This window comes from Panthera uncia, chromosome A2 (assembly GCF_023721935.1).
Source record: "Panthera uncia isolate 11264 chromosome A2, Puncia_PCG_1.0, whole genome shotgun sequence".
NCBI classification, from domain to species: domain Eukaryota; kingdom Metazoa; phylum Chordata; class Mammalia; order Carnivora; family Felidae; genus Panthera; species Panthera uncia.
The window spans coordinates 55,249,174-55,275,437 of record NC_064816.1 but is presented as its reverse complement, the minus strand read 5'-3'; the positions used below and the strand labels follow the sequence as shown (position 1 = coordinate 55,275,437).

The following is a 26,264-nucleotide window of genomic DNA, read 5'->3' as shown; positions in this document are numbered from 1 at the left end:
CTTTTCCTGGACCTTCACACAATTTCTTATAATCAGGTGATAGCTCAGACATCACCTGTACAGAAGTCTTCCCTGACCACCGCTCCGAAAAGCCAGACCTTTCCCCAACCCTGGGCCTTCTCTAGATGTTATATATGAACACATATTATACGTAATGTGGCGTACTATGTGTAATATGTATAGTATAGTATTATATATACCATATATATTTAATATGGTATACTACATGTACTATATTATATGCCATATGCTATGTATGTACATATGTAATTATGTTATATACATATGTAATTATTGTTATATTTACACATAAGATTTGTATGTTAATTCTGTCAATATAGACTTAGTTCATTTGATGTGTTTATAGTTTGGTTGTTGTTTCTCACTCTATTCATACCCCTAGAATGGTCTCTGGTACACTGCGGTCCCCCAGGGACTGTGTGTCCAGGGAGTGAGGAGTGGCCTGCCCTGGAGAAGCCCACAGGCTAGCAGGCAGGCTGGCGCAGAGTGGGCCCTGACTGCAGAGAAGTCTGTGTATGACTCAGAGGGGCTGGGGTAGCACCGGAGAGGGACAGATCCTGCCCGCTGGGGGTCAGGGCAGACTTTCCAGAGCAGTGGTGTTTGGCCCAGGTTTTCAAGGATAGGTGGTCATGGCTTAGCAGGCTGAGGACCTGGGGGGAGGGGGGGGCGTTCTGCATGCGGTGGTGAGCCTGTACAGAGGGCTCAAGGCAAGAAAGTGCTGGAATGGAGCCTGGGGCAGAGCGGGGACTCAAACGACGGAGGGAGCTACAGTAGCACAGGACTTGGCTGCTGTGCCTACCCCCCACATGCTGGACTAGTGTGCTGTGTGGACCCGGGCCCCATGTTTGCAGGGTGGAGCTTGCTGTGGCCAAGGGGAATCTGACCGCCCCAGTGCTTCCCTAGGCTGGCATGCCAGGTGCCAGGTGCCAGGTGAGTGTTGGCAGCTCTGGGACAGGGACTTCTCCAGCTGGAGCCCCTCCCTCTTGCCTCAAGGCTCTTTGTTTCATGAGCTTTCTCTTTTGCTACACCAGGTGGTGAAGAAGGTGAAGTCCATGCAGATGTTTCACATGCCCGTCTCATCAGCTATGCAGGGAGACCGACTGGGCATCTGTGTCACCCAGTTTGACCCCAAGCTGCTGGAGCGTGGCCTGGTGTGTGCCCCTGAGTCCCTGCACACTGTCCATGCAGCCCTCATCTCTGTGGAGAAGATCCCGTACTTCCGGGGGCCCCTGCAGACCAAGGCCAAGTTCCACATCACAGTGGGCCATGAGACGGTGATGGGCCGCTTGATGTTCTTCAGCCCTGCCCCTGATAGCTTTGACCATGAGCCTGTGCTAGACTCCTTCGACTTCTCTCGAGAATACCTCTTCCAGGAGCAGTACCTAAGCAAGGATTTGGCACCAGAGGTGACAGACAGTGGCGAGGCTGACAAGAAGACGGGCCAGACCACGGGAGGCCACTGTCCTCGGCAGCAGTGGGCCCTCGTGGAGTTTGAGAAGCCTGTCACCTGTCCTCGGCTGTGCCTGGTGATCGGCTCAAGGCTAGATGCAGACATTCATGCCAACACGTGCCGGCTGGCTTTCCACGGCATCTTGCTCCACGGGCTGGAGGACAAGGACTATGCCGAGAGTTTCTTGCCCAGGCTGAAAGTATATAAGCTCAAGCACAAGCATGGCCTCGTGGAGCGGGTAAGTAGTCCGTCTGCCCATCACCCTTCCTTGTCAGGCTCAGATGGCCAGGATGGGCATGGTTGGGGTCCGTAATGAGAAGCAGGAAGACCTTAGCAGCCTTCTGGTCCCAACTTCTGAGGTTTTTGAACAAGGAAGCTGAGGCCCCGTGTGGTCAAGTGGCCTGGGTTCTCTCTGCCCGTGGTCATAGAGCCGGGGCCTGAACTCAGGTCGGCAAGCTCCACCTCACCTGCCCCCAACCAGCCACCCCTACCCTCTGCTTTGGCAGAGGAGGGCAGGGCAGCCCTGGCCCTCACTCAGTCCGGGTCCGGACAGCAGCACTTCAGCTGGACCAGAAGCCAGTGTATCAGTGGCCTCCCTGAACTTCAGATAGGGTGCTGGGCCCTGCCCCTGACAGCCTGATGACCAGGCCCTGGCTCTCGTGGGCTCAGTGGGGGCTGAGCCTCCATCAGGCAGAGTGGCTGCTGGGTCTGCCCCAAGCCAATCGTATCAAAGGAGAGAGCACGGCTGGTCAGTGCAGGGCAGGCCTGGCCAAGCATGTCCTCAGCCTGTGGGGTTGGGGAGGGGGGGTGCCAGAGGGCAAGAGGTGGAAAGGTACAGGAAGGTGACAAGGCAGGAGGCCCCGGGCTGCTGGCTTCCTGGGGTCCCTGTCACCGTCACTGGAGGCAGGTCTTTAGATGTGGGTGAACCAGTATGGTTCCCAGACCTTTCATGAGGGTGGCCTAGAGCCTGAAAGGGTTCAAAATCCTCGGATTACCTCCTGTCAGGTGGGCCCTGCCCACCCACTTTGTCTGTCCCTGTAGGTCTCACTGGGAATCCCTGACTCCTGGGCCTTGAAGACATGGGTGAAGAATGTCTAAACCTTGCTCCCTGGATGTGCGCCCCTGTGGGGCAGGGGTGGCTGTGGGTGGTCCTGGGACTTGTCTCTGAGCCAGGTGAGCGTGGTGGTGATAAGACCCCAGTGTTGGGGACTTAGGCTCCAGTGGGGTCTACCCTCTGAGGCTCTCAGCAGGCCTGCAGTTCTATTTCTTAGCAAGATGAGGGTCACCCCTCCTGGTGCAGCCCTGCCCGCGTCAGCTTAGGCTCCAGCATGGTGTCTGATCCTTACCAAGCCGGCACTCAGGAGAAAGTGTCAGGGCCTTGGGCACCGGACAGTGTTGGGGTTCCATTGCCACCTGTCTCTTTCCCTTCTTTCGGATCCCCAGATCTTCCAGATCTCTTTCTCCTCTGGCACTCTCTGTCACAGTGGAAACCCCCACTCCCCTCCTCCCTGTCTTGGGTTTCTTCCTGGTGGTCAGGCCCTGTATCTAGACCTGCCCTCTGACCTCAGCCCCTTCTTCTCCTGCCTGTATCGAGACCTGCCCTCTGATGAGGGAATCAGTAGAAGCTTCTTACTTACCTGCTCATATCAGTCTGAAACTCGGGATCCTCAGCTTTGTTAACTCAGGGCTCCCACTTCAAGGCCAGCCTTGCCCACTCTGCCAGGCAGGTGTGGTCACCCTGCGTTGCTGCCCTGTGTGGGTCTGGGAGCTGGAGCCGTGTTGCATCCCCCTCTGCTGTTCTCTGGACAGGGCCTGTCCCTCTGTGGATGTTGGTTTCCTCATCTGTACAGTGGCAGCTTGAACTCCAGGGCCACCAGGAGGGGTCAAGGACCAACCGTGGGGCCACTCAAGGGCTCTATCAGCCCTGGGCCAGCCCTGCGATGCTGATTGAAGACAAAGGTGATAAAGTGCACGTTGCTCGTTTGTCCAGCTTTGTTTATTAGCAGTATTATGAAGTGTAATTATTCTCTGGGGAAGTATCTGCCATGGAGTAATGCCCCACTTGGCGAGCTCACAGGTCTAATTGCCCACAGAGGCCCATTGGTGGGGGAGGAGCCGTTTCTTCCTTTGAGAATGAGGCGTGTGGGCTTGGACATATTATCAAATGACTCTTGCCTCCTAAGGGCAGTGGGGAGGACCCAGGAGGCAAGTTGACCCAGGCCCTGCCACCAACCTGGGGCATCCCTGGGGCCACCAACCCTTTCCTGCTCAATCCATGGAGGCCAGAAGTGAAGGCACAAGAGCCCTAGACTTGCAGTCAGCAGATCCCACAAAGATACCCTAAGTGGAAAGGCTCCCTCCAACCAGGGCTGGCTTCAGGTGGGGCTGTAGATGTGTGTGGAGGGGTCCTGAGACCAGGCTCCTGCAAGGAAGTAAGGGAACAGGCACCCAGGTTCCCCCTACCAGCCCCTTAAGGCTCTGGCTGAGGGGACACCTGTCCTGATGCTGGGGACCTCTGTGCCACAGGTTCCCTTCTGGGCGCAGGAATACACCCGCCCCCTGCTTCCCTCCACATTATCCCTTCTCTATTTATGCAGCACCTATTGTGTGCCATTACTAGCTGCATACATTATTTTAAATCCTTATAAAAATCCAAGGAGGAAGTTATTACTTTTCCTATATGTACTTTTTCAAAAAAGTATTAAATAGGTCACTTTCTTCCTCCTAAAATTATATGTAACTAATTGAGAAAAGTAATATGTGCGCACGATGAAACATAATTCAAACAAAACAAAAAGTTACTCGAAAAAACATTTTCTTCCTACTCTGAATTCAGGCCACCAGGGTGCCTCTACAAAGGCAGTCGCACTAGAAGCTAGCTCAAGAGAGGTGAAGTGACCTGCCCAAGGTCACAGGATGGTAAAGTCAGGATTGGATCCCAGCCCTTACCGGCCTCCACGTCCTTACCTTTCCAGCATGTCAGGTCGATTCTTGTCCAGTGAGTTGAGAGGCTTGGGTGCTCTTAAGAAACTGGAGCCTCCTTGGTGGGAGACTTTCCTTCCTTGTAAGGTTGGTAAGGCATTGACCTTGGGAGTCACACGGACTGTGCTCAAACCCTGGCTATGCCACGTAACCACAGTATGCCTTGTGCAGCCATTTTCTTTTACCATCCTCACTCATTTGTGGAGCAAGCAGTTTTCCTCTCAGGGTCATTTTGAAAGAGCCACAATAGCGTGTGGCTTCATATGCGAGAGTTGAGTCCAGCTCAGGGGAAGGAGGAAGATTTCCTCGTGTAGCTAACCAGCAGGCCTGGTTTATTCCAAGAGGCGACCCTGTTTGCTTTGAGCAGGACTCAGAGTGTACAGAGATTTTTCAGATAGCTTGGCTGGCCACAGCCTTTGCCTTGCAGCAGACCCGTCAGATGCGCAGGCCTGGGCTTCAGTCCCAGCCTGACCACCTCCTAGTGTGGAAACATGGGCTGGTCATGAGACTTCCCTGTGTCCGGAGAATTTCACAGCACTGCACCATGGGGTGAGATGTAGGTGAGCTGGGGGAGTGCATGAAGGTTCCGAGATCAGTGCTTGGCTCCTACTCTGTGTTTGCTGTTTTATTGTTATTAGTTTAGCCCTTAAAGTCCCAGAATGATATTCCAATCCTTTCCCCAGGACTTCTGTTCCTCTCTGAAGCACAGAGACCTCCCTCCCTCCGCCGCCCCGGTCCCTGTCAGGAGGCAGCCAGGACTGCTGGAAGTGGCATGTTTGGGGAGGAAACTAAGAACCAAGCTGGCTGCTGGATGTGGTTGACAAGGGCAGGGAGTACCCAGTGCTGATCTTTTCCCAGCTGTGCTTGCCTGCCTCTGAAGAATTCCTAGACACATCACAGCTATCACCCGTCCCTAGGCATATCTCTGTTCAAAGACATCTCCAGGAAGCCAAGCCATCTTGAAAAGATTAAATCCAGTCTCCTGGGCAGATTCTTCACCACCGTGATGAACCAATTCCCAACCCTTGCTCCATGATGCTGGGCAAACTCATTGTGTCTACTCTGCAAAACCCAATCAGCTTTCTGGGAGCTCGACTTGGGCCTCTGAGACCTCCTCCGTTTACAACCAAGGAAGGCCCAGCCCTCTATAGATGTGTGTTGAATAAACGTTTTCCACCTGGACAGACTTAAGGCATACAGTCTGGGCTCATTGCCTAAAACACGCTCTTCATTCATATATTCGGATGTTTCCTCAGCTCCTGCGTATGCCGCGCACTGCGGGTACAGCAAGACAGAGTGCTTGTTCTCATGGGAGAGACTTGACAAGGAACAGTACCTTACATGCCTTCAGGTAGTAGTAAGTTCTAGAAAGAAAGTGACAGAGTGAAGTAAATACACAATGCTGCGGACAGTGCATGGCCCATACAGGGGCCAGCCGTCTGCCCTCCCCAGGTTTTCTCTTCCTTCTGTGCTCTGCTTCACTTGCTCACATCGAAGGATGGGTCAGGCTCCCTTGTAGATGTGGCCGCACTCATTGCTGTTGTTTTGAGTGTCTGTGGCCTGTAGGACACAACCAAGCAACTGGTCTTGCCCCAAATCTAATCATCTTCAATAAGCTTGTTTTCTCTGGATACTTTTTTTTAGTTGCTGCAATCAAACACAATTTAATTAACTTACCACCAGTAAATGGCTTTCCTTTGCTTGGCTAACAAATGAGCCACTTGGAAACTTACTTTGATTATAGCTTTATATCCTCTCTCTCTCTCTCTGTCTCTCTGTCTCTGTCTCTCTCTCTCTCTCTGTTGCTGTTTCGTGAAGAAATTCTGCCGTGATGAGATGTACTGCTTAAAATCATCTCATTTTCTTTTTCTGTGAGCTGGGAATATTCTGATGTCAGTGTATGCTGTATTTTATTAACACAGCCAGTAACAAACACAGAGCTTTGCCATGTGATTTGAGAAAATAATAATCCACACCTCACTGAGCATTGTTGAAAGTGTGACATTTGAAGTCCACTTGTCCTGTTTTGACATGGCACCTATGCACTGGTTAATAAAAATGAATAAATAAAACATGTAGCCAGGTGAGACGCTGTGGAGCCATCCCAGAGTTCCTGCACCCAGCAGCTCCTAGGTTTCTGTCACAACTGCTCAACTCTGCCACTGTGGCACAAAAGCAGCGGGACCAAGGTAGGAACAAGTAGGTGTGGTGAGAGGCCAGTAAAAGTTTATTTAGGGACACTGAAATTTACTTCTTATAGTTTTCATATGTCATGAAATGTTCTTCTTTTGATGTTTTTCAATCCATTAGAAAACAGAAAAAACATTCTTAGCTTGAAGACCGTACAAAAACAGATACTGGGCAGAATTTGGGCCTCTAGCTATCTGTTCACACTTGGTCTAAATGGTAAATATGACTCTTGAAACAGATTGAGCATCCTGCAAGGAAAATCTAATCACCATCTACAACCACAAGTACTCTACTCTCTCTGCATTCCTCAGGAATTAGGTCCTAGGAAGGGAGTTCAGGTTACTAGAAACACTCCAGAGGTCTCACCTGAAGGGGAGAGGAAGGGAAGTGAAGGTGTTCTAAAGGCCTAGCCTTTCTCAGGGGAGGGCTTGGGGAAAGGAATTAGAGTATATGGTGGTGAGGGAGATGCTTAGTGTCCTGTTTTCAGGTAAAAGTATAGAAATATGTGTAAGATTATAAGCACAGAGAAAGGGGAAGAAGCTATGAATGGACCAGGAAAGTGTAGCACTTCCACACACACAAAGGAAAATCTGAAATGAATTTGATTAAACCAACAAAAATGAAGGAAACAAAAACATTGTTCATAAATAATGACAAAAACAGGAGGAATAAGAGTGTTAGTCATTACACTAAATGTGAATGGCCAAATTCTCCTCTGTAGTACAGAGTATGATAGATTGGATTAAAACACAAAACCCAGTAATATGCTATTTATAGGAAACATGCAATGGTAAACAAAGGTTAGGAATAAAAGGACGGATAGAGAAATGTCAGGAGACTGTGAACAAAAAGAAAGTATGAGTGGTAATGCTAATTTCAGACAAGCTAGAATTTAAGACAAAAATACTTACCAAGATAAAGAGAGATACCATGTAATGATAAAGGCATGGTTACAAACTTGCACCTGCCAAACATATAAAAACAAAATCTGTTAGAAATTCAAGGAGAACTTGGTTAAAAAAAAAAAAAAAGGAGTGATAATTATAGTGGGGCACATTAGAATGCGGGTTCCAGAATTGGACAGGCCCACTAAACAACAGGTAAAGAAGGACACAGAGGTGTAACACAATTCCTACACTTGATTTCTAAATAGATAAAAACCCTTATATCTCTCAGACAGAGAAAATACCCTTTCTCCTTTTTTCTGTGGAACATTTACAAAACTGGGCATTCAGCAACAGTCATTCAAAAAATATTTGTGGAACACTTACCCTGTGCTGTTTTCAGGGCTGGGGGTATAACGGTAAATAAGAGCCAAATCCCTGTGCTTGTGGGCCTTAGATTCTAGTTGTACCTGTGGCCACAGAGAAAACGGTTGTACCTGTGGCCACAGAGAAAACGGTAGATTTTCAAAAGTAGAAATCATGAACCATTAAAAGTAGAAATGAAGAATGGATATAGATACATAGATATATGTTGTGTGTGTGTGCTCATTTGTTTATTCTTTCATACATTTGCTGCTTGGAAATTGGCAAGCAGTAGGTTGCTGTTCATTTGGTTAAGGCTGTTTCCCATACTGTTCTACAATGTAGAATCCCTTAGTAATCACTTTGTTCTTTTTCAGGTTTTTTTGGTTTTTGGTTTTTGGGTGTGTGTGTGTGTGTGTGTGTGTGTGTGTGTGTGTGTGTGTTTGTTTGTTTTTTGTTTTGTTTTGGGTTTTTTTTGGTCCCTTGATTACATCGCAAAGAAAGTCCTAGATTCCTTTGAAGGTGACTTTAACACTCATCTCTTACATGCTGATCTGCTTTTTGAACAAGCAGAAAACAGGGCCAAGATAGATCCTTCCAGTATCAACAGTCTGTGACTAGGATCCAATTCATTTTTTAAATTGTATTTACTTTACCATCAGGTTCCTATTTATGGCGACTCTCATTTTCTCTCTAGGGTACCATGTGAAGTTTCTCTTTTAAGCGTCGGTATTTAAAGAAAATGGTTAGGTAAAGAATCTTTCTTTGCAGGTGTGCAAAGATCTGGTGAAAGTAAAGGGTGGTGTTTCTAAGCTGGGATGGAGCTCCTGGGCCATGCTCCAGAGGTCCCTGTATCCCAGCCATGTGTGGATTTAAACCAGCTGCTCCTCTCTTAGTGAGCCAGGCTGAGTGTCACAGGCAACATGGCCTTTGTATGGAGGAGACATGTGCCTGGTCAGAGGGCCTACAGAGGGCCGCAGGAAGCAGGAGAGGGGCAAGGACTCTGCTAAGGTGGGAGGAGGTGGTCTTGTACGGGAAAAGTACAAAGAGTTAATGACCTTTGAGCTGTGCCTTGGGACCGGTCAGACTGGGAGGTGGAGGTCCCAGAGCCAGGCACTGTTTCTACAGAGGCACGGAAACAGGGCCCTCTGGCCCAGGGTGCCTGGCAGCTGGAGGACAGAAGGCAGCTCCAAGGTGTATGTGGACCAACCACCAAAGCCACCAGCAGGTTGGGGCCTGGGGGAGGCTGAGGCTTCATTCAGATTGTGCTGGAGAAATCCTTTGAGTGGGGCCAGCCAGGGCAGCCTACAGACAGGTGTCCACATGAGGTCCCCAACCTTGTCTCCTGTCACCTAGCCTGCATTCCCAGATCCTGGGCACCCCAGGTTGAGTCGAGTAGTCTGGCCTGACGGAAGCCACTTACTCTCTGGGGCCCTGTTTCCTCATTTGTAACAATTGCATGGGAAAAGGTGGGGCCACCGAGGGCTCAGTGCCGAGGACGCGGAGTGCTGTGCACTTGGCCTGCCCTGCCATGGTCCACTTCACACCTCCGACTGCTGCCGCACCCCAGGGGCCCTCCTCTCCTCCCTCTCTGCCCTAGAAGCCTGTGCACCTCCGCCCACATCACTCTCTGAGAAACTAAGGTGGTCCTGCCACTGCCTACTCAGAAATCTCTTTGGGCCCACCTTACACCTTAGCTACCCCGGCTGGGATCCCAGGACGTGGCAGGTCGGGGAAGCAGCCACACAGGACCGAGAGGGTGCCTCCTTGAGACCAGGACTAGAGGAGAGGAGGGAGGAGAACCAAGTATGGCAATGTCTGCGGGCTGAGGCCTTGAGGGCCCAGGGACCTCGGGCTCCAGCCAAGGCCCCAGGGGATGCTGAACGGCCCTGAGTGGGTGTGAAACTTTGGGGGAGTCTCTTCCCCTCAGCACCCTTCCTGGAAAAATAGGGGTTATCCTCCCTACTCCATGGGCTGGTGGAAGGCGGGGAGACGAGTACATATAAAATGCCGAGTGCTGTTCATGGCACACTAGGCCATCGTTAAGCAGTGGCTCTCCTTGTTGCTATTTGGACTTTCCTCAGGCACAGATGCCTGGGTTCCCAACTCGGGTGGTGGCGAGATGCTGACACCCGCACCTTTTCTGTGGTGGGATCAGGCCATGCATGCCGACTACCCTGGCTCTGGCACCCTGGCGCTGGATGGGGAAGGCCTTAGGGCTGGGCCAAGGAGCCTGCGGCATCAGCCCAACCAAGTGTAAACACACAGATGCCACCAGGGGCACTGGCTGGCTTTGAAGTCTAAATTGCTGCTGCCTCCTGGCTCTTGGCTCACCCCACGGTACTGCTGATGGCTTGTTCAATGTGCCCAGGGCACTGGAGAGTGTGCTGGCTGGGGTGCCGGCCAGCCCAGGCTCCCTGCAGTCCTTCTTGACCCGCCCTCGGAGGAAGCGGTGCTGTGATCCACCTGGTCCCTTGGCCCACTCTGCTAACCCTTGCTCCCCTAGGCCCCTGTCCAGCAGGCTGAAGACTGTATTGGCTCCCAGGCCACTCAAGAGAACAGAGGTTCCCCCTGAACCAGAGGTCAGGAGGGCTCTTTCCTCAGGGAGAAGATCAGATAGTGAAGATCAGCCCTAGTTGTTCTGGCCTTGGCCCTGGCCCAAGCCCTTGGCCTCTCTCCTCCCTTCCAAACGGCAGCATCTGATAGTAGAGAATCTTGCTGGGCTGTTGAGGTGCCTGTGAGCCTCCTCAGATTGAAGATTGCTTTTTTGCTTGAATATAGACACAGGGTCAAGGCAGCTCGACACAGTGGAAAGAGCTGGCACTGGCCTGGCTCAGCTTGGCCATAGACAGGACATTCTCTCCCCACCCCACCCCGGAACCTGTCTCTTAGGTGAGGAAGCTGTGGTGGAGTTGATGAGGTCACGTGTGCTAAGGGCCAAGGGGGGGCCTGGCACGAAGCAAGTGCTCACTAAAATGTGTGTCTCCTTTTTCCTCCATGAAAATACGGCTGCCTTTAGGAGTGGTGCCTTTGTACCTCCCTATGAGCTGTGGACAGACAGCTTTACCTGCATCAGTGCCTGGGTGATGGAGGACAGAAACAGAGAGGGAGGCTCAGTGGGGGTACAGGGAAGTGGGTGGCAGGGCTTCTACAGATGAGCAAGTGCTCTGCCCAGTGGTGGGCAGGCCCTAGTTCTGAGGAAGCCAGCCCCGCTGGCCCAAGAGGTGGGGCAGAGGTGGGCAGATTCCTCCTTGGGTGGAAGCCCTGGGGGCGCCTGCCCTGGGCCTCCTCACTGGGCCTCTGCAAATCACTTGACAAAAGGAGATGAATTGAAGGCTGCTTTCCTTTCCTGGGTTTGCACCAGGGGACTGCAGTGAGGTTGGTTGTCGCTCACACAATCTTTCAGTCAGAAATCTTGCCTCTTCTCACAACAACTTTGGAGGCAGATAGGTTCACCCTGTTTTCAAAGGGGAGGACACTTAAGGCTCAGAGGAGTGATGTGGTCTGCCCAGGGTCCCACCGTGGCGGGTGGAGGAGTGGCCCTACCCTGGGGGCCACTCCAGGGCCCCTATCTCCCCACCATACCAGGCCATGGCCCTGTACTGGGGAGGAAGAAAAGGCATCTTTTGGGCGAGATGTTTCTTACGCCAAGTAAGGATGGGTGTACCAGAATAGCATCGTCATCTCAGGGACGCTTGGGGAAGTTGTCGATCCTGGTGGCTGTCAAGTGCCCTGGGAGAATTACCACCCCGTGTGAGGGCTGCATCGGGGATCCAGGCAACTTCTGAGTTCATCCCTTGCAGATCCCTTCCCTGGCTCTTGTCCTCGGCGAGGACCTCATTGTGAGGTGGAGGGTAAGAGGGAGAGAACCAGAGTCCCGAGAGCAGCCCCCGGTTAGATAATTCTCCATCTGTGGTCTCTGGATATGTCTTAGTTGTCCTTGCCAACACCAACACCCCTAATCCCCAAAACAGCCCTTTCAGAGGAAGAAACTAAGGGTCAGGGAAGTCCCTTGCCCCAGGTCGTGGGCACAGAGCTGAAAGAAGCAGTCCGGACTCAAACCTTCCCAACCCCTTCTCTTGCCTCAGCCCTCCTCACAGCCAATGGAGCGAGCGACTCGGGTCCCCACTGCACGGCAGGCTGCCCTTCTTTTCTTGGTGCCACTTCTCCAATTTGAATTAGAATAGTCGCTTCGGAACTTGGGCAGTTCCCAAGCCTCATCCTGGGAACTGGGCCCCGAGAGACACACACATGTAATGACATAATTATGTGCACTGGCAGCCAGGTTCCCGCACAGGGGCTGGGGACAGTGGGGACTTGCCTGGCATGTAAGCAAGGGCCTGGGCTTCCATACGCAACCAGTGAGTGCTCTTTGGGAAGTTACCCTCTGATGACTGACGGCTAATAAACAAAGCGAAGTATTCATGCAAACAGTGAAAGTCCCCACTTCGGGCTAGTGTTGTAACCGTGCTGACCCAGGTTCAGCATTGTTCCCAAGGAGTAAGTCCCACATGCATTGCCTTTGGTTTGACGTCACGATGATTGATTTCAAAATGAAAAGCCTCCAACTGTCCTCTGAAGATTTTTCCCTGCTGGATGTGCGGGTGTCTAATCTCTGAGGTCTTTCTCCTTTAGCTGGAAGAGTCTATAATTTGGAGACGAGCCAGCCACTGGGCACACACACATATTTCAAAGACAGACAGGGCCGAGAAAAGGCATGTTCTCTAGCCCCCCTGCCCTTTAACACCCAGGACAAATGATGACCCCTGGTCTTCCGGAAGCTCCCCAGAGATATCGGCCTCACTGCCTCCAGCAGGAAAGGCTATCGTCCCTCTCTCTAACGAGACTTTTCATGAGATTTCTTACAGCAGACATTTGTGAGTCCCCTCTTACCACGTCTACCCCCAGTAATATCTGGAGAGCTTACATTCTGGGGACACAGAGATGCACTTCGGCCAGCTCCTGCCTTCCCCTACCACCCCTCTTCCAATTGGGGCAGCCAGTGCAGTCAAGCTGCTGTTGGGCCAAGACCCTCACACAGGCTTTGTCCCGGCCTGCTCCCAATGCAGCCTTCTGCCTGGGGCTCAGTGGCCAGCAGGGGGCCATGGAAGAGTGCCGTGGTCTGTCAGCAATGTCTGCTCGCATCTGCATGTGGCAGCCAGTGGGGTGGGGAACACAGGCCCCATACCTGCCCCCCCTGCCTTCCTGTGTATGGTGCAGTGGGGAGGGTCCTGAGGGAGGAAGACACCCTGCCCAGGGAGCGCGGGGGTGGCAGAGGCCAGGCCAGTGCCGACTCTGTGTAAACCTGCCATAGCTCTCTTACCTCACTTTGTGGATGAGCAGCTAAGGCCCGTAGGGGTTAGGCCACGGGCCAGAGGCTCCAAGACCACAAGACCAGGGCTTTGAGCCCAAGCAAGCTGGCTCCAGAGCCCAGGCTCCAGCCCACTGCACGAGCAGAAGCTCAGCCTTCCCTCTGGAATTGGCCCTTCTGTGCAGAGAGTCAAGAGCCATGTTGGACAATAGCATTTGAGTCTGTTCTTAGCTGTTGCTTCTAGCTGAGCACCTCCTCCTCCCATCTTCCCTCTCCTGGTCCCCATCCCCTTAACCTTCTTTCTTCATCTCTTCTGGTCTCCAGTGCGCCCGTGCTCCTAAATGTGGCCTGTATTGGAATTCACCAGAAGGGCAACTGGCCTCTTGGCCTCATAACCAAAGCTAGAGGAAAGTTTACCATCCCTTCAGCCTCATTTTATGGATGAGGAGCCTGGAGAGTTCCTGGAGGGTCAGCAGCTTGCCTCACTGGCCTTCAGTACATTCTGGACCTGGCAGCCTCCACCCCGGGTTGGCCCCAGAGACGACCAGAAGCACCTCACAGCCACGTAGCCCTCCCTCCCAAGGCACTGAGTCCACTGGGCTGGCAGATCTTCCTTTGACAGGTGCTCAGGCCCCACCTCAGTTCCCGCCTGGAGTGGCCAGGCTCCATCTGTCTTTACTCCCTGTCCTTGGGGTCAGCTTCTCCGGTGGCTTGGGGTTTTTAGGAGCTGGGATGGGTAGGGGTGGGGCTACCCTGCTGCTCCAGGATTGAATTTGCTAGCTTGGGCCCAGGCAATCATGGCATGGCTTGGGGGAGCCCAGAGAATGGGGATGCCTGGCCGGGCCCATTCACTGCTGCCAAACGTCCACCTCTTCTGCTCTCATGCCGTGGAGGTGACGGCAGGGAAGGCTGGAAATGTGTGACTTTGGGCCAGTCATTTCACTTTGCTAAATCCCTACGTGGCTTTTTGGAAGAATAACTAATGATGTGGAGGCGTCTCTTCCAGAGCATGGCCAAGGACAGTTTGTGGCTCTCACCTGCTGAGGGTGCTGGGGTCGGGGACAGAGGAGGTGCAGAGGGCTGGATAGTCTGAGGGAGGAGGAGGTTGCTGCCAGCTCCTCTCAATGTCCTGGCAGCTTGTGTCCATAGTGCCAGACTGGGCCATCTTCCAGCTCCTGGAAGGATCCACTCAGGCTGCTGGAAATGATAGTGTGGACCAAGGGGGGGGGGGGGGGGGCGTGGTTTGTCAGCTTTTCTGAGACCACAAGGGGTTCCTGGCAATATGCTGAAGGCCGGCCTCCTCACCCGCACTGCCTGACCCCTACAAGTGGAATTGAAGACACAGAAGTTAGTAGGAGGGACATTACACCTAATCAGTGCTATTATGCCTTCTGGCCAAGCCATAAAACAAGAGAACAGGAATGACCAGGGCCCTGCCTTTGAACTTGAATCCTTTCTAAACTGCCACTCCAGCCCAAGGAGACCACAAGGCAGCAAGCAAGAGGGAGCCCCTCGGGCCCCTCCTCGGAGGGTCAGAAAAAGCCCATTCGCTCCTCACCTTATCCCGGATGCTTAAAAAAATATTGTGGTAATGTAGGTCAGTGAACTGACCGGCACCACACACCGGCAGGATTACAGGGCCCGCCAGCCCGCACGCTGGCCCACTCGGCCAGATGAGAACATAAACAAGAAGTGCCGGGAGCCCTCAGCTTCCCTGGCCCTAGGCTTTTGTTTATGTAGCACTTAAACCAACTTTGGGGTCGTTGCAGTCTGCCATGAAGGCCCCGAAGCTTTTTGAAGTTCCCCTGAAGTTAATAAAATTAGTCTGCCCTCGTTGCGAGGCTTGGGAGGGGGTGGGAGATGGGTCCTCCACTGTGTCTGTGGCATTTAGCTTTTTAAGTTAATATTCTATAACCCAAAGAAAGGAAGAGGCGGGGGAGAAGGCCCAATAAAAAGTCTTGTGAAATGCCTTTTTGCTAATAGGTAGCATGCCTGCCACCCCAGGGCCCTGGTCACCACGAAGCCCCGCCACCAGGCCCGTTGGAGAGCCTGCTGTGCTCCGGTGCGAGGGATGGCCTGTACTGGGGCGGAAGGGGACCTAGGTGCAAGGCGGGGCTGTGGGCTCCCTCTAATGAAACGTACCCCCAGCCGCAAGTCCACTTGAGTGATTTACTTTTGCGCCCAAAGAGCCAAGAGTCCCCTTCTGTCAGCAGTATCTCCCTCCCCACCTGCATATCACGTGCGTATTTACTGGGACCTGTCATGGGCCGGGGCCCTGCAGGGCAGAACTCCCAGTCTGTCTCGTGAGGGACACAGACAGGCCAGCTGCCAGTGATGAGACAGAGCGGCCAGGCCTCAGGACAGGAGGTTCCTGCCGTGTGGGGAGGCTGTCTGAAGGAAGGCTTGTCCAAACTGAGCCCGGGAGGACTGGGGGAAGTCTGGGGTGGGTACGGTTGAGGGGAGGGGGGAGGGGTGATAGACATGTTCATTATGTTCATCGGCTCGATCGTGGTAATGTTTTCATAGGTGTATACATATCTCTAAAATTATCAGGTTACATACCTAAAATGTGTACGTGCTTTTATAGATCAGTTATGCGTTGATGAAGTGTTAAAAAATGAAAGACCACAGGCAGGACTGAGCACTGCAGACGTACCAACAACCACAGTTAGGTACGTTTAACATTGACTCAGGCATTCGGGGAGCATATAGCAAGGCTTGTTGATGTGCAGAGAACACAGCTGTGGAGAAGAGAGACATGTTTCTGCTCTCATGGACCTGTGTCCCGCTTGGGAGGAAGAAACAAGTAATGGACAGGGGCACCTGGGTGGCTCCGTCAGTTGCGCGTTCACCTCTTGATTCCGGCTCAGGTCATGATATGGTCAGGATATCGAGCCCCGCGTTAGGCGCTGAGCTGAGCATGAGCCTGCTTGGGATTCTCTGTCTCCCTCTCTCTCTGCCCCTCCCCTGCTTGCTCTCTCACTCTCTCTCTCTCTCAAAATAAATAAACGTTAAACAAACAGCAGATAAAGCTATAGCATAATATCAGGGAGTGATCTGTGCTCCGAAGACAAGAGATAGGACCAGGGTTTACAGAGGAGCAAGGTCCAGGGTGTTGGGAGGACACAGGCACGAAAAGCTTGACTGGGGCCCTTGTAGGCACCAGGGCCCTGCCCAGAGACAGGGACACCCTGTAGCCAGTGAGCTGTCCAGAGGCAATGGGATGGAGGAAAGAATGTAATTACCCTCCACAAGGATATACATGAGCCCCTGGAGGCAGGAGCTTGGATATGCCCTCGGTGACACACCTGGCACATGGTAGGCTCTCAGTAAATATTTGTAGGAAGAAAGGACGAACATTGTTAGGAATTGGGTGTGAATTTTCTGCCTGGATTGCCTGTTGGGGTCCTGTGGTGCCTTTTATAAGGTGGTTCTCTAGGTAAGTTGTAAGCTCCTGGTGCAAGGACTGTGCCTTTTCTCTGACTGTGTCATTTCTCGCCCAGCCATGGGGCCCAGGACAGGTCTTGGGTCTCAGCTGGCCCTGTCTCATGGGCTAGCAAGGGCCTGGGACCCACCCGTCCTGCCCAGAGTGCCCCCGGGGCATCCCGGCGGGCGTCTTCAGCACGGGCTCTGCAAAGGCCCGGCATACTTGACTTTGAACTTCCACCGTGCCACTGGCCCTGGTGACTGCAGTTCCCTCAGATCTCGCCTCTGACTGCCCTGAAGTAGGAATGAAAACCCCTTGCAGACAAGGGTGCCCCGGGGTTCAGTGGGGCCCCCTGATGCCTCTGTTACAGGCTGCGGTGCTCTGAGGCACTTTCTTCTAACAACTGGTGGCCTCTGAGTAGTGCAGGCCGAGCTTAGGACAGGAGGTGGCACTGAGCACCTTCAGTCATGGGGCACACAGAACGGCTAGTCCAGAGTCAGTTCGGCTAACCATCCTGGCTGCCGAACATGATAGGTAGCCCTGCCTCCCAGGCCCTGGGCAGGCTGGGAACAGACTTCTACGTACAGGCCGCTCTGGTGGGTGTGGAGGCAGAGTTCCTGGGAGCCGCGAAGCCTGGGAAAGCATTTGGGGCTGCTGACATCCGCGCACCCTCGCTCCCCGTGTCCTGCAGCTGCCAGGAGCCACCTCCGTTCAGTTCACCCTGTGGTACCCACAAACGGGGCAGAGCCCATGGCAGGCCCGCCCACGGGAGAGCTCTGCCGGGGCTGAGTCCTGAAGGACGAGGAGGAGTTCATGTGTGGGAATGAGATTTGTGAATTATAAAGGGCTGTGCAAGTGGAAATGATTATTCTTATCGTTATTTGTATCCGATTCATCCATCACCGGGGAGAGGAGGAATTCAAGTACCTTTTATCTGGCGCTATGAATCAAATAGAATAGGATATGTTTTTCTAAAAGGGTTTTAGGGTAAATGGGACAGTTTCTGCCTTTCAAAACAATCCATCTGGGGCCCTTGGCCAAATCTTGGTGTCTTGGGCAGAAGTGAGAGGTTTCTGAGGTTGAGGACAGCCCGGCACACGGGGGTCCCCATGAGTCTCGGCCTCAGGAGGAGAACACGTGGAGGCTGCAGGCCCCACTGCTGGCAGCACTCCAGCCTCCATGCTGCTGCCTGGGCTGACACCTGCTCAGACTCAACCCTGGTCCCCAGAAGCACCCAAGCCGGTGCACAGGGCCTGGAGAGCAAGAAGAAGCCTCCCCCATTTGCTCTGTGGCACCTGTGTGGGACCCAGCATGCCGGACGCCAGGTCAAGCACGGGCCCTACTCTGAAGTAGCAGCAAATCTCAAGAAGAAGCTCGTTAGCCCGTTTGAGGTCATCTGGGGGAGGGTCTAGTCTTCAACATGCACACACACACATACACATGTCCCTCTTTCTCTCTTTTACACAGAGGCCTGGCACCTTCCTGGCACAGGCCCTGGAAAGGAGCCAGGAAGGGCAGGGGAGGCCACAGGAGGGGAGAGTGACACTTCAGCCTTCCCCACACTCAGTCCCCTGGGGAGAGGTTCAAGGTGAACACAGCTCTTGCTGAAATCAGGGCTGTACTAGGTCGGCTTTTCATGCACGTGTGTGTCCCTTCTGTGGCCTGGGCCTCCACAAAGAGTGAGGGGACACAGGCTGGGCAGCGCAGGGCCTGGCCACGGCCAGCAGGGAGACAGGGAAGCTGGGGCCTCTCCTGGGGTTGGGGCAAGAGGGCATCACAGAGAAGAGGCGGTGAGGTGTGGTGTAGGTAGATGTGGGCCAGGCCAGGAAGGGGCCCTGAACAGAGTGAGTAAAGCCTTGGCTGAAATGCATATGTGTTTAGCAGGATGGGGTGGCAGAGACCAAGTTCTTGGACACTCCTTGTGGGAGGGGAAACCGGAGAGAGAGTGAGGCAAGTTCTAGAAAACCTTGATGCAGACTCAAGTGTGGATGTCATCCTCTCAACCTGGGGAGTCTGAGCAAGCTTTCATGAGGAGAATGCCGCTAGCCATCATTAGGTGCTTGGAGACAGGCAGGGCACAGTGGCCATGCAGAGGCTGGTACAGGCAGGGAGGTTGTGGGTTCTGAGCTCAGTCTGTCCTGGGAGCTCTGTGACCTGGGACGGATGGCCTAACTCTGCTATGCCTCCAGTTCTACATCTGTGAAGTGGGGAAACAGTGCCTCCCTCCCATTGCTGCCGTGTGCTATGCGTGAGCCACACAAAGCTCTCACGGCCAGCTTGCCGGCTGCCGAAGCTCAGCGGTGGTCAGTGGTGGTGATGAGGGCTGGTTGCCATGTGACTCCAGTGCATTCCTTCGTCGGCGAGACAGATCACCCCAGGGCCGGGTAGGGACAGCGGCAGTCCCAGGCTCCTCCAGCACACACTGATTGTCTCTCCGGGGCCGGGTGTGTGGGGACAGGTGATAGACGACCACAGCGTGATCGGCCGCTCCCTGTTCAAAAAGGAGACCAACATACAGCTCTTCGTGGGCCTCAAGGTGCACCTGTCCACTGGGGAGCTGGGGGTCATCAACAGCGCCTTTGGCCAGAGCGGCAAGTTCAAGATCCACATCCCTGGTGAGTGCAGTCACTTCCTCCCACTGGCAGGCACCGTGCAGGCATGGAGAGACGGCAGAGACGGTGCACGGACAGTGCCCCTTGGCTCAGGATGTTCAGCCTGCCTGAGCTGATACACGGGGCCCAGCCCATTCGGCCTCATGGCCTTTGGTCCCCTGTGGCTGAAGAGCCGGGATGGGTCCTGGAGGGGCTTGGCGTGGAGTTAGCCTCTGGGCAGAGCCAAGGTCAAGGTCTGAGTCTGAGCTCCTGCTCCACCGTTACCATATAGGGGTGACCTTGAATGTATTACCTGGGTTGTCTGTGAAGTATGGTACCAGTACTGACCTGACAGTTGCTTCTAAGGAAAAGTTGGTGAGAGAGACCACCAGGGGTCTGGAACACTGCCCCAGTAGCCAGAATGTGAGTTGCCACCTCCTTTTTTGCCCTGTGGAGACCAGTAGGTGCGGAGGCTCTGTGCAACCTGAGTTGGGGCTTGTCCGTGGCGGGATCAACGGTGTGCATTTGCTCTTGGGAATAGAGCCCTTGGATTTCTTTAGTTCGGCCCTCCATCCTATCACTCCTGTGTGTACCCCACACCCGTGTTCTTGAGGTCCCACTGCACACCAGGCAGGCTGCCACAGTCATGGGAGGGGGTGGGTGGGAATGCACTCAATGAGTATTGACTGTGCCTCACAGAAAAATAAAGGAGGGTGAGGGGGAGAATCACTGTGTGTGCCTCTGGACAGGGCAATTAGGGAAGATCTCTCTGAGGCGAGAACAGTTGAGTAGGGGCCTGACCAAAGGGAAGGAGGGAGCCCCACTGACACCAAGGGAAAGAATGTTCGTGGAGACAGGGGATATGTACGAAGGCCCTGACATGAGGACTGCTTGTTTGGCACAAGCCGGGAGGTGTGTGGGATGTCACTTTTCTTCCCCAGCAGTACGTTACACCAGTTTTCAGACATGCAACAGAGTTGAAGGATTTTACAGAGAAACCCCGACTTCGCATCAGCATGTTGCTGTACCCTGCATATCTGCAGGGCTCTGAGTTTTATTCTGTGAGGGTTGGAAAGCCACGGGGAGGTTCAGATCAAGTCAGCAACACGATGTTGGTGTAGAGCTTCTTGAGTGACATCTTCAGGTGGGGTGGTGCCCTGGCCAAGTTCCCTGGCAACTCGCCAGGTGAAGTCAGCACCCTCTGCTCTCCTGAGAGCCTGGCCAAGGGCCCTTGCCTCCCTAGTCCTTCCTCGAGCCCAGAGGGTCATGTGTGGGATTTGCCCTCGCATGAGGAAGAGCAGTGGGCACCAGAGGACTGCTTCCCTCTGGCACTCGGATCTGCTGTTTGCACCCCGAGGTCTCCATCAAGGTGGGGCTCAGCTCCGTCACGGTTGGACATACTCCCTTGGGGCAGGCAAAGTGACCATGATACTAGGCTTTAAGCTCCTGTCCTGTCCTCTCCACTGCTCCTGGTCATTACCTCAGCCCAACCAGGGTCCACAGTGTCCTGTTCTGGGTTCCAAGAAACACACACAGGGCATGAGCCGGGCAGGCCAAGGTCCAGACCTCACTTCCCAGGGCTTTGGGCCTGTCCCTGTGGGGGCTCACTGGGAAGGAGGGGTACAGGGCACTGGGAGGGCAGGAAGGGAGCTGCCTGGAGTTGGGGGGACCGCATCCCGGAGCACTCACCCCTCCCCCGGTGGCAGGGGCCTGCTGGTCCAGACGAGGGAAGGCCAGCCCCATCTGTTTCCTTTTTTGGGGGGTCATGCTGACCTTCCCCTCAGCCCCCTTCCCCTAACCCAAGGCAAACTCCGAGTTGGGGTGTTCTCAGAACAGGCCAGAGTACAAGAGGAGGCTTGTTTGGGGGCTCTGGGTACTGGGGTGGGAGTACAGGGAGGGAGACACAGTGCCGCGGCTTCAGTCAACTCAAGTTCACATTCCTTTGTTAGATCAGTGTTGCCTTTTTAATAGGTCTGCTTCCTGTTTGTGGCTTTTAAGCTTTTTATTAAATATAACTGGTCAGATTCCTTCATCCCCGCCCCCAACTCCACACCCCCCTCCTGCTTGTCTTTTCCTGCCGATTCCTCCCATGAAGAATTACTTTTAACCTTTTTGAAGTTCATTAATTGTGAAAAACTCTTCAGCGAACCCGAGACACCCAGTGCCAGGTGGAGGAGGAGGGGCGCTGCCGGCTGCAGGCTGGAAGTGCCGGCCGTGGAGGCCCGGGGTCATGGCCCTGCACAGCCCAAGCCTCCCAGAGCTGGAGCAGCCCAGGGCAGCTGTCCCAGCCCACAGGTTGCGGGGGGGCTGGGGTCAAATGTGGCCCATGGCCCTTGGTGCTAGCTCCACAGGGCAACACAGTGGGGGGAGGCCGACTGAAGATCTTTGGGTGTCTTCCCATCAGCCCCTGACCTCCAGGCCCGCCTGCTCCCTGGGGCCTCTGAACTCGGGTGGCAAGGCCAGATCCCGACAGGGCCAAGCAGGTGTTGAAGAGACCAAGTGGCAGGCAAGAGACAGGGTAGTGGGGGCTGTGCCACTCAGGTCTCTTGCTATATGCCCAGTAATCAAATTGTATCTAATTTAATGTTTATGTAAAACTTATGGCTAAAAATTTTAAACTGTCCAAACTAAACAAAACCTACCTTTTGGCTGCATTTGGCCCATGGTGACTTGTAACTCCTACTTGAATTTCAAGACGGACACTTGGTCCTCAAGTTCACAAGCCAAAGGTGAACCCTAATATGGAAACGGTGTTTTACGGAGCCATAGACACCGGCCTCTGAGAAAAGGGTCCTGACACTAGGCCTGTTGCTTCCCCCGGGAAATGCTCCCCAAAATCTGTGGGGCTAGTGAGACAGTCCCATCCTGACACCCAAGGAGCTATCCCAGGTCTTGGAGGGGGCCTCGAGGTCAGAAAGCCCCCCATGTATGTAGCTGCTCCCTTCAAAAAAGTGGCCTCATTGTAAGTCCTGGGAGGCTGAGAGGCCCTGTGAGATGAGCTGGGATCCCACCGGGTCACTTTACTGCAAAGAGAGTAGGTGGAGGGCTTTGCGGGCAGAGATGAGGACCCTGCTGAGGATCCTGTCCGTGCCGTAGTGTCCGTGCTTCCCAGGTGCTGCTTCGGTACCCGGTGCGTCCTCGTGGAGCCAGGCTGGTTGCCTCTGTCTCCACGTAGGCCTCGGGAGCAGAGGGGCAGAGCGCCTTGACCATGGTCTCAGTGGGCAGTCCCTGCCTGCCCCACCAGCCCGAAGACAGGCGCCAGGGCTTTGGAGAGCTGGCGCCACGGGGCCCACACATGGTGGGAGAGACCCTTGTGCTGGGCAGCCTGGCCCAGGCTGCCACGGCCCACCCTGGTGAGTGCTGTCCTGCTGTTCCCACCCTCCATGCCGTACCAGTGTCCCAGCACCAGCTCCGGCTCTGAGAGGCAGCCCGGGGTGGGTGGGGAAGCTGGGACCATAGCTGCTCCCCCCAACCCCATATACCCCACTCTGCAGGGTAAATGACTTCTGCCAGAGAAGAGTCAAGTGAGGGGAGAAAGGCACTGTCCCTCATGACAGCCATGAGCCACTTACTCTAGGGGAGGAGGTAAACATACACACGCAACTTTATCTCCCGAAACAATGCCTCAGACCGGCAATTGCCCAGTAGGTTGATAAGTGTACCTTGGTAGGACGTGGCAAGCTTTTTGGGTGGCCCATCTCCCACAGGGTGCTCCTGGACCCGCCAGTCTGGGGAGGAGTGTGTGTGGTTTGTGCTAGCAGTACGGGCAGGGATGGCCCACAGTACACGTGCAGCTTATGGCCTTGTGACTGCAGAGCCCTGGGCCCCAAGTACTGCCGGTGTGATGTGCATCACTGCCCCTAGTCGGGTGGCCGCACAACTCACGAGTCACAGAGCTCTGAGCAGACACGTGCCTTGGAAAAGCCAGAGCAGCAGTGATTGAGAACCGCAACCACTGGCGGCCACAGCGAGGGCCTTGTCCTCTCCACGGGCCTGCCCTACCTGCCCCGCCGAGACCACCCCGCCTCGTACATGTCAGGAAGTCGACCCGGACTGGGGCAGCCAGGCTCTCCCTCAGTCCCCGAAACAGAGGTCTCAGGTCCTGCTAGTAATTCGCATTTAGGGTCACCGGATTTAGGTGATCTTTGATACCCTTTCAACTATTACTAATCACAACCAAATGGACCCGAGGCAGATGAGAAAAGAAAAACAAATGCGTGGCATTGTACTTGTAGTGAGAACCCAGAAGGAACTTCTGCTTACTGCTCTCCAGGAGCCGTGGCCGCTGTCCGAGGGGGCCCTATGAAGCCCCCAGAAAGGTTGGCACCCATGGCATCGGAGTGTCGCCGTTTCACAGATGAGGAAACTGAGGCTTGGTGGATAAGCAATACAGCTTGCCCAGTGTCGCTCCGTAGGAAGCGTCAGAGCTGGGATTGAACCCACAACACCCCTCCACTGCCCACTGCCCACAATGCCCCCTGAGCCTTGGCTCCTCCCATGCAGGGCTGGTGGGGAGGTGAGGAAGCACAGCTCTGGCCCTCTGGCCCTGTGTGGGAGAAGGGGTCTGTCGTAGTCATTCTGCTGGGCGGGCCCTTGGGCAGAGGGCCTAAGAGATGGGGCGGGGCGGCAGGGTGGTGGCACGTCTAGAGAACCACTGCCTGCTCGTCTCCAGTGGGTGTTCTGAGGAGGGTCCCTAAGCCACGCTGGCTTCAGCTTCTGTCCCCTGAAACCAGCCACAGGTGTTTGGGTCTTTGGTGTACCATCCCAATCCACAACAGGGGCTGGCTTTCCACGGAATAAGAAATGCTGCTTGCACAATGAATGAAATGAAGGAATTCAGTGGGACAGACTGGACTGGGATGAACAAACGGTTGAACTCGGGCCTGTGGGGGCCACAGAGCCTGGGGCCTAGTATGCCGCGGGCCTCCCCAGAAACTCCTCCAAAGCAGGCAGGCACCAGCATCATCAGACCCCCCTCGGCCCAGCAATTCCTTGTGACATGGCTTTGGGGGTTCTGGTGCTTTAAAGAGGACTTGAGAGAGGGTACCAGTCTGCCTAGCTCTGCAAACTTCGGGGAGGCTCAGGGCTGGGGATGCAGAGACCACTGGACAGAGTCCTGCCCCACGGCACGTCCCTGTGGAAGAGACGGAAGCCCAGACCAGCAGTTTGCAGTCACCATGGTGGGTGTCCCTAAGGGCACATGGCCAGGAAACAGGGCAGGGAGAGGGGCCATGCTGAGGGAAGGAAAAGGCAAATTTCCCAGAGAGGTTGCTGTCCAGGCAGGGATTGAGAGGGAAGAGGAGAAGGAGGTGAGTGGAGAGAACTGGAATCAGATGTGTGGTGTTCTCTAGAACCCTGTGGCCAGTGGGAGGGGCTGTGGATAGGGGAGTGCCTGCTCTGGGCGCCATTTTTTGCACCCATACGCTGGCTGTGGGAATACTCCCCTCACCTCTTCCCAGGGCCTCGTTCCTCTCTCTTTGCCTGGACCACTCTGCAGACCCAAACCAGAGCCTCCTCTGGAGGTGCACGTGACTCCAGACCACCGCTTGGTGCTCCTCTCTGGCACTGCCCAGAGCACTTGTGCAAGAGGAGGCCAGAGCTGAAGGGATGAAGCCCTTCTGTTTCGGCCACTCTTCCCCAGTCCACAGATGGGGAAACTGAGGCCCCTTGATCACAGGCCCTGGCAGCTAGTAAGAGCCCAGAGTCTCCTCCTGCCTCTTCAGCTCCCAGGAAGATGCACAGTGGCCACCAGGAGTGAGGGGTGCAGAGGCCCTACCAGCTGGCTCTTTTCTCAGAAGCTCTTTCCCAGGCCTCCGTTCAGGCAGACTGCCCGAGCACCCGCGTGCCGAAACGACCTCCCTTTGTGTCCCAGGACTCCAGGGGTAGCCCTGCACCTCCATTCGTCTGTCTCTCATCGGCTGTTTATCAGGCCCTTCAGGTGCCAGGCCCTGTCCAAGTCCTGGAATGTGTCAGAGGGGAGGGAGGTCCTGGATGTTGGCTGTGGAAGGAAAGTCCCCGGGTGCCCCGTTGGAGGCTGAGTACTGGGCAGGGCAGCGCCACCTCTTCTGCATCACCGGCTCTCCATGCCCGATCGGCCCAGGAGGGTAGGTGGACCAGGCCAGGGCTGCAGGTGCTGTAGACCCAGTTCCTCAGAGGGTCCCTGGGCACAGCACAGGGCATGATCTGCAGAGACAGGCAGCCCCTTGGTGCTAAGACCAAGGAAAACTTCTGATTTCCAAGAAGGGAGTGGGGATTAGACCACTAATCCCTGCCCACGGTAGCTGACCTGTCACAAGGGTCTCTGTGAATAGTGGCTGGGGTTGTGTGTTGCTCTCACCCACCAGGCCCCTGTCCTCACTGGGGGTCCCACGTGTCCACCGAGGGCCCCAGCCCCATGGCAGAGCAGGGAGAGTTAACCTCTCTCAAGCTGAGATGGGCTCTGCTACCAGGACCCCTCCCCTTGATTGATCCTGGAAGGCACTTTGCATTTGGTGACAAGCAAGGATTATACATTTCCCTTCTGATTGAGAACAGAGTCACTTGGCCTGAGCAGGTAATTGGTGAAACACTAGATGCATGGCCTCTAAGAGCTATTCAGGGATGTTGTCTGAAGCCAGATGGGCCAGCAGCCAGCAGGAGTGGGGTCACTTAGGAGTCTGCAGCATGGGGACCCACGGCAGGGATAGCAACCATCCAGGAAAGCAGCGAGCGGCAGGCAGAGCCCATAGCAGGGATAATGGTAGCAGTGGCACAGATGGTGGCCACTCTGGAGCCCTCGCCTTGCGCCAGGGAGTGTGTCCTCACGTAGGCAGACCACTGCATCCTCCCGGCAGCCTAGCGAGGCGGGCCTGACGGCACCCACACTTCACAGAGGAGGGACCCAGACCAGCAGGGAGCCCAAGCAGCTTTCCTGAGGTCACGTGGCAGGAGGAGGTGGCTGGGGCTGAGCCCACTGGTGGCCAGGGCACACACTGAACCACAACACACCCCACTGTTCAAGCTCAGAGACAGTCAGCTGGCCAGGACGTGGACATTGGCACAAGCT

The 26,264-nt window shown here is 54.5% G+C and overlaps 1 protein-coding gene across 1 annotated transcript in view; it reads left to right on the top strand.

The window, feature by feature from the left end:
* EEFSEC (eukaryotic elongation factor, selenocysteine-tRNA specific) overlaps window positions 1-26,264 on the top strand; it is a 249,667-nt gene that overhangs the window by 183,663 nt on the left and 39,740 nt on the right. Inside the window, exons 5-6 of the mRNA XM_049641112.1 lie at window positions 1,053-1,709; window positions 19,087-19,243. Of these exons, the coding sequence (XP_049497069.1) occupies window positions 1,053-1,709; window positions 19,087-19,243 (814 nt within the window). The remainder of the gene's footprint in view (window positions 1-1,052; window positions 1,710-19,086; window positions 19,244-26,264) is intronic.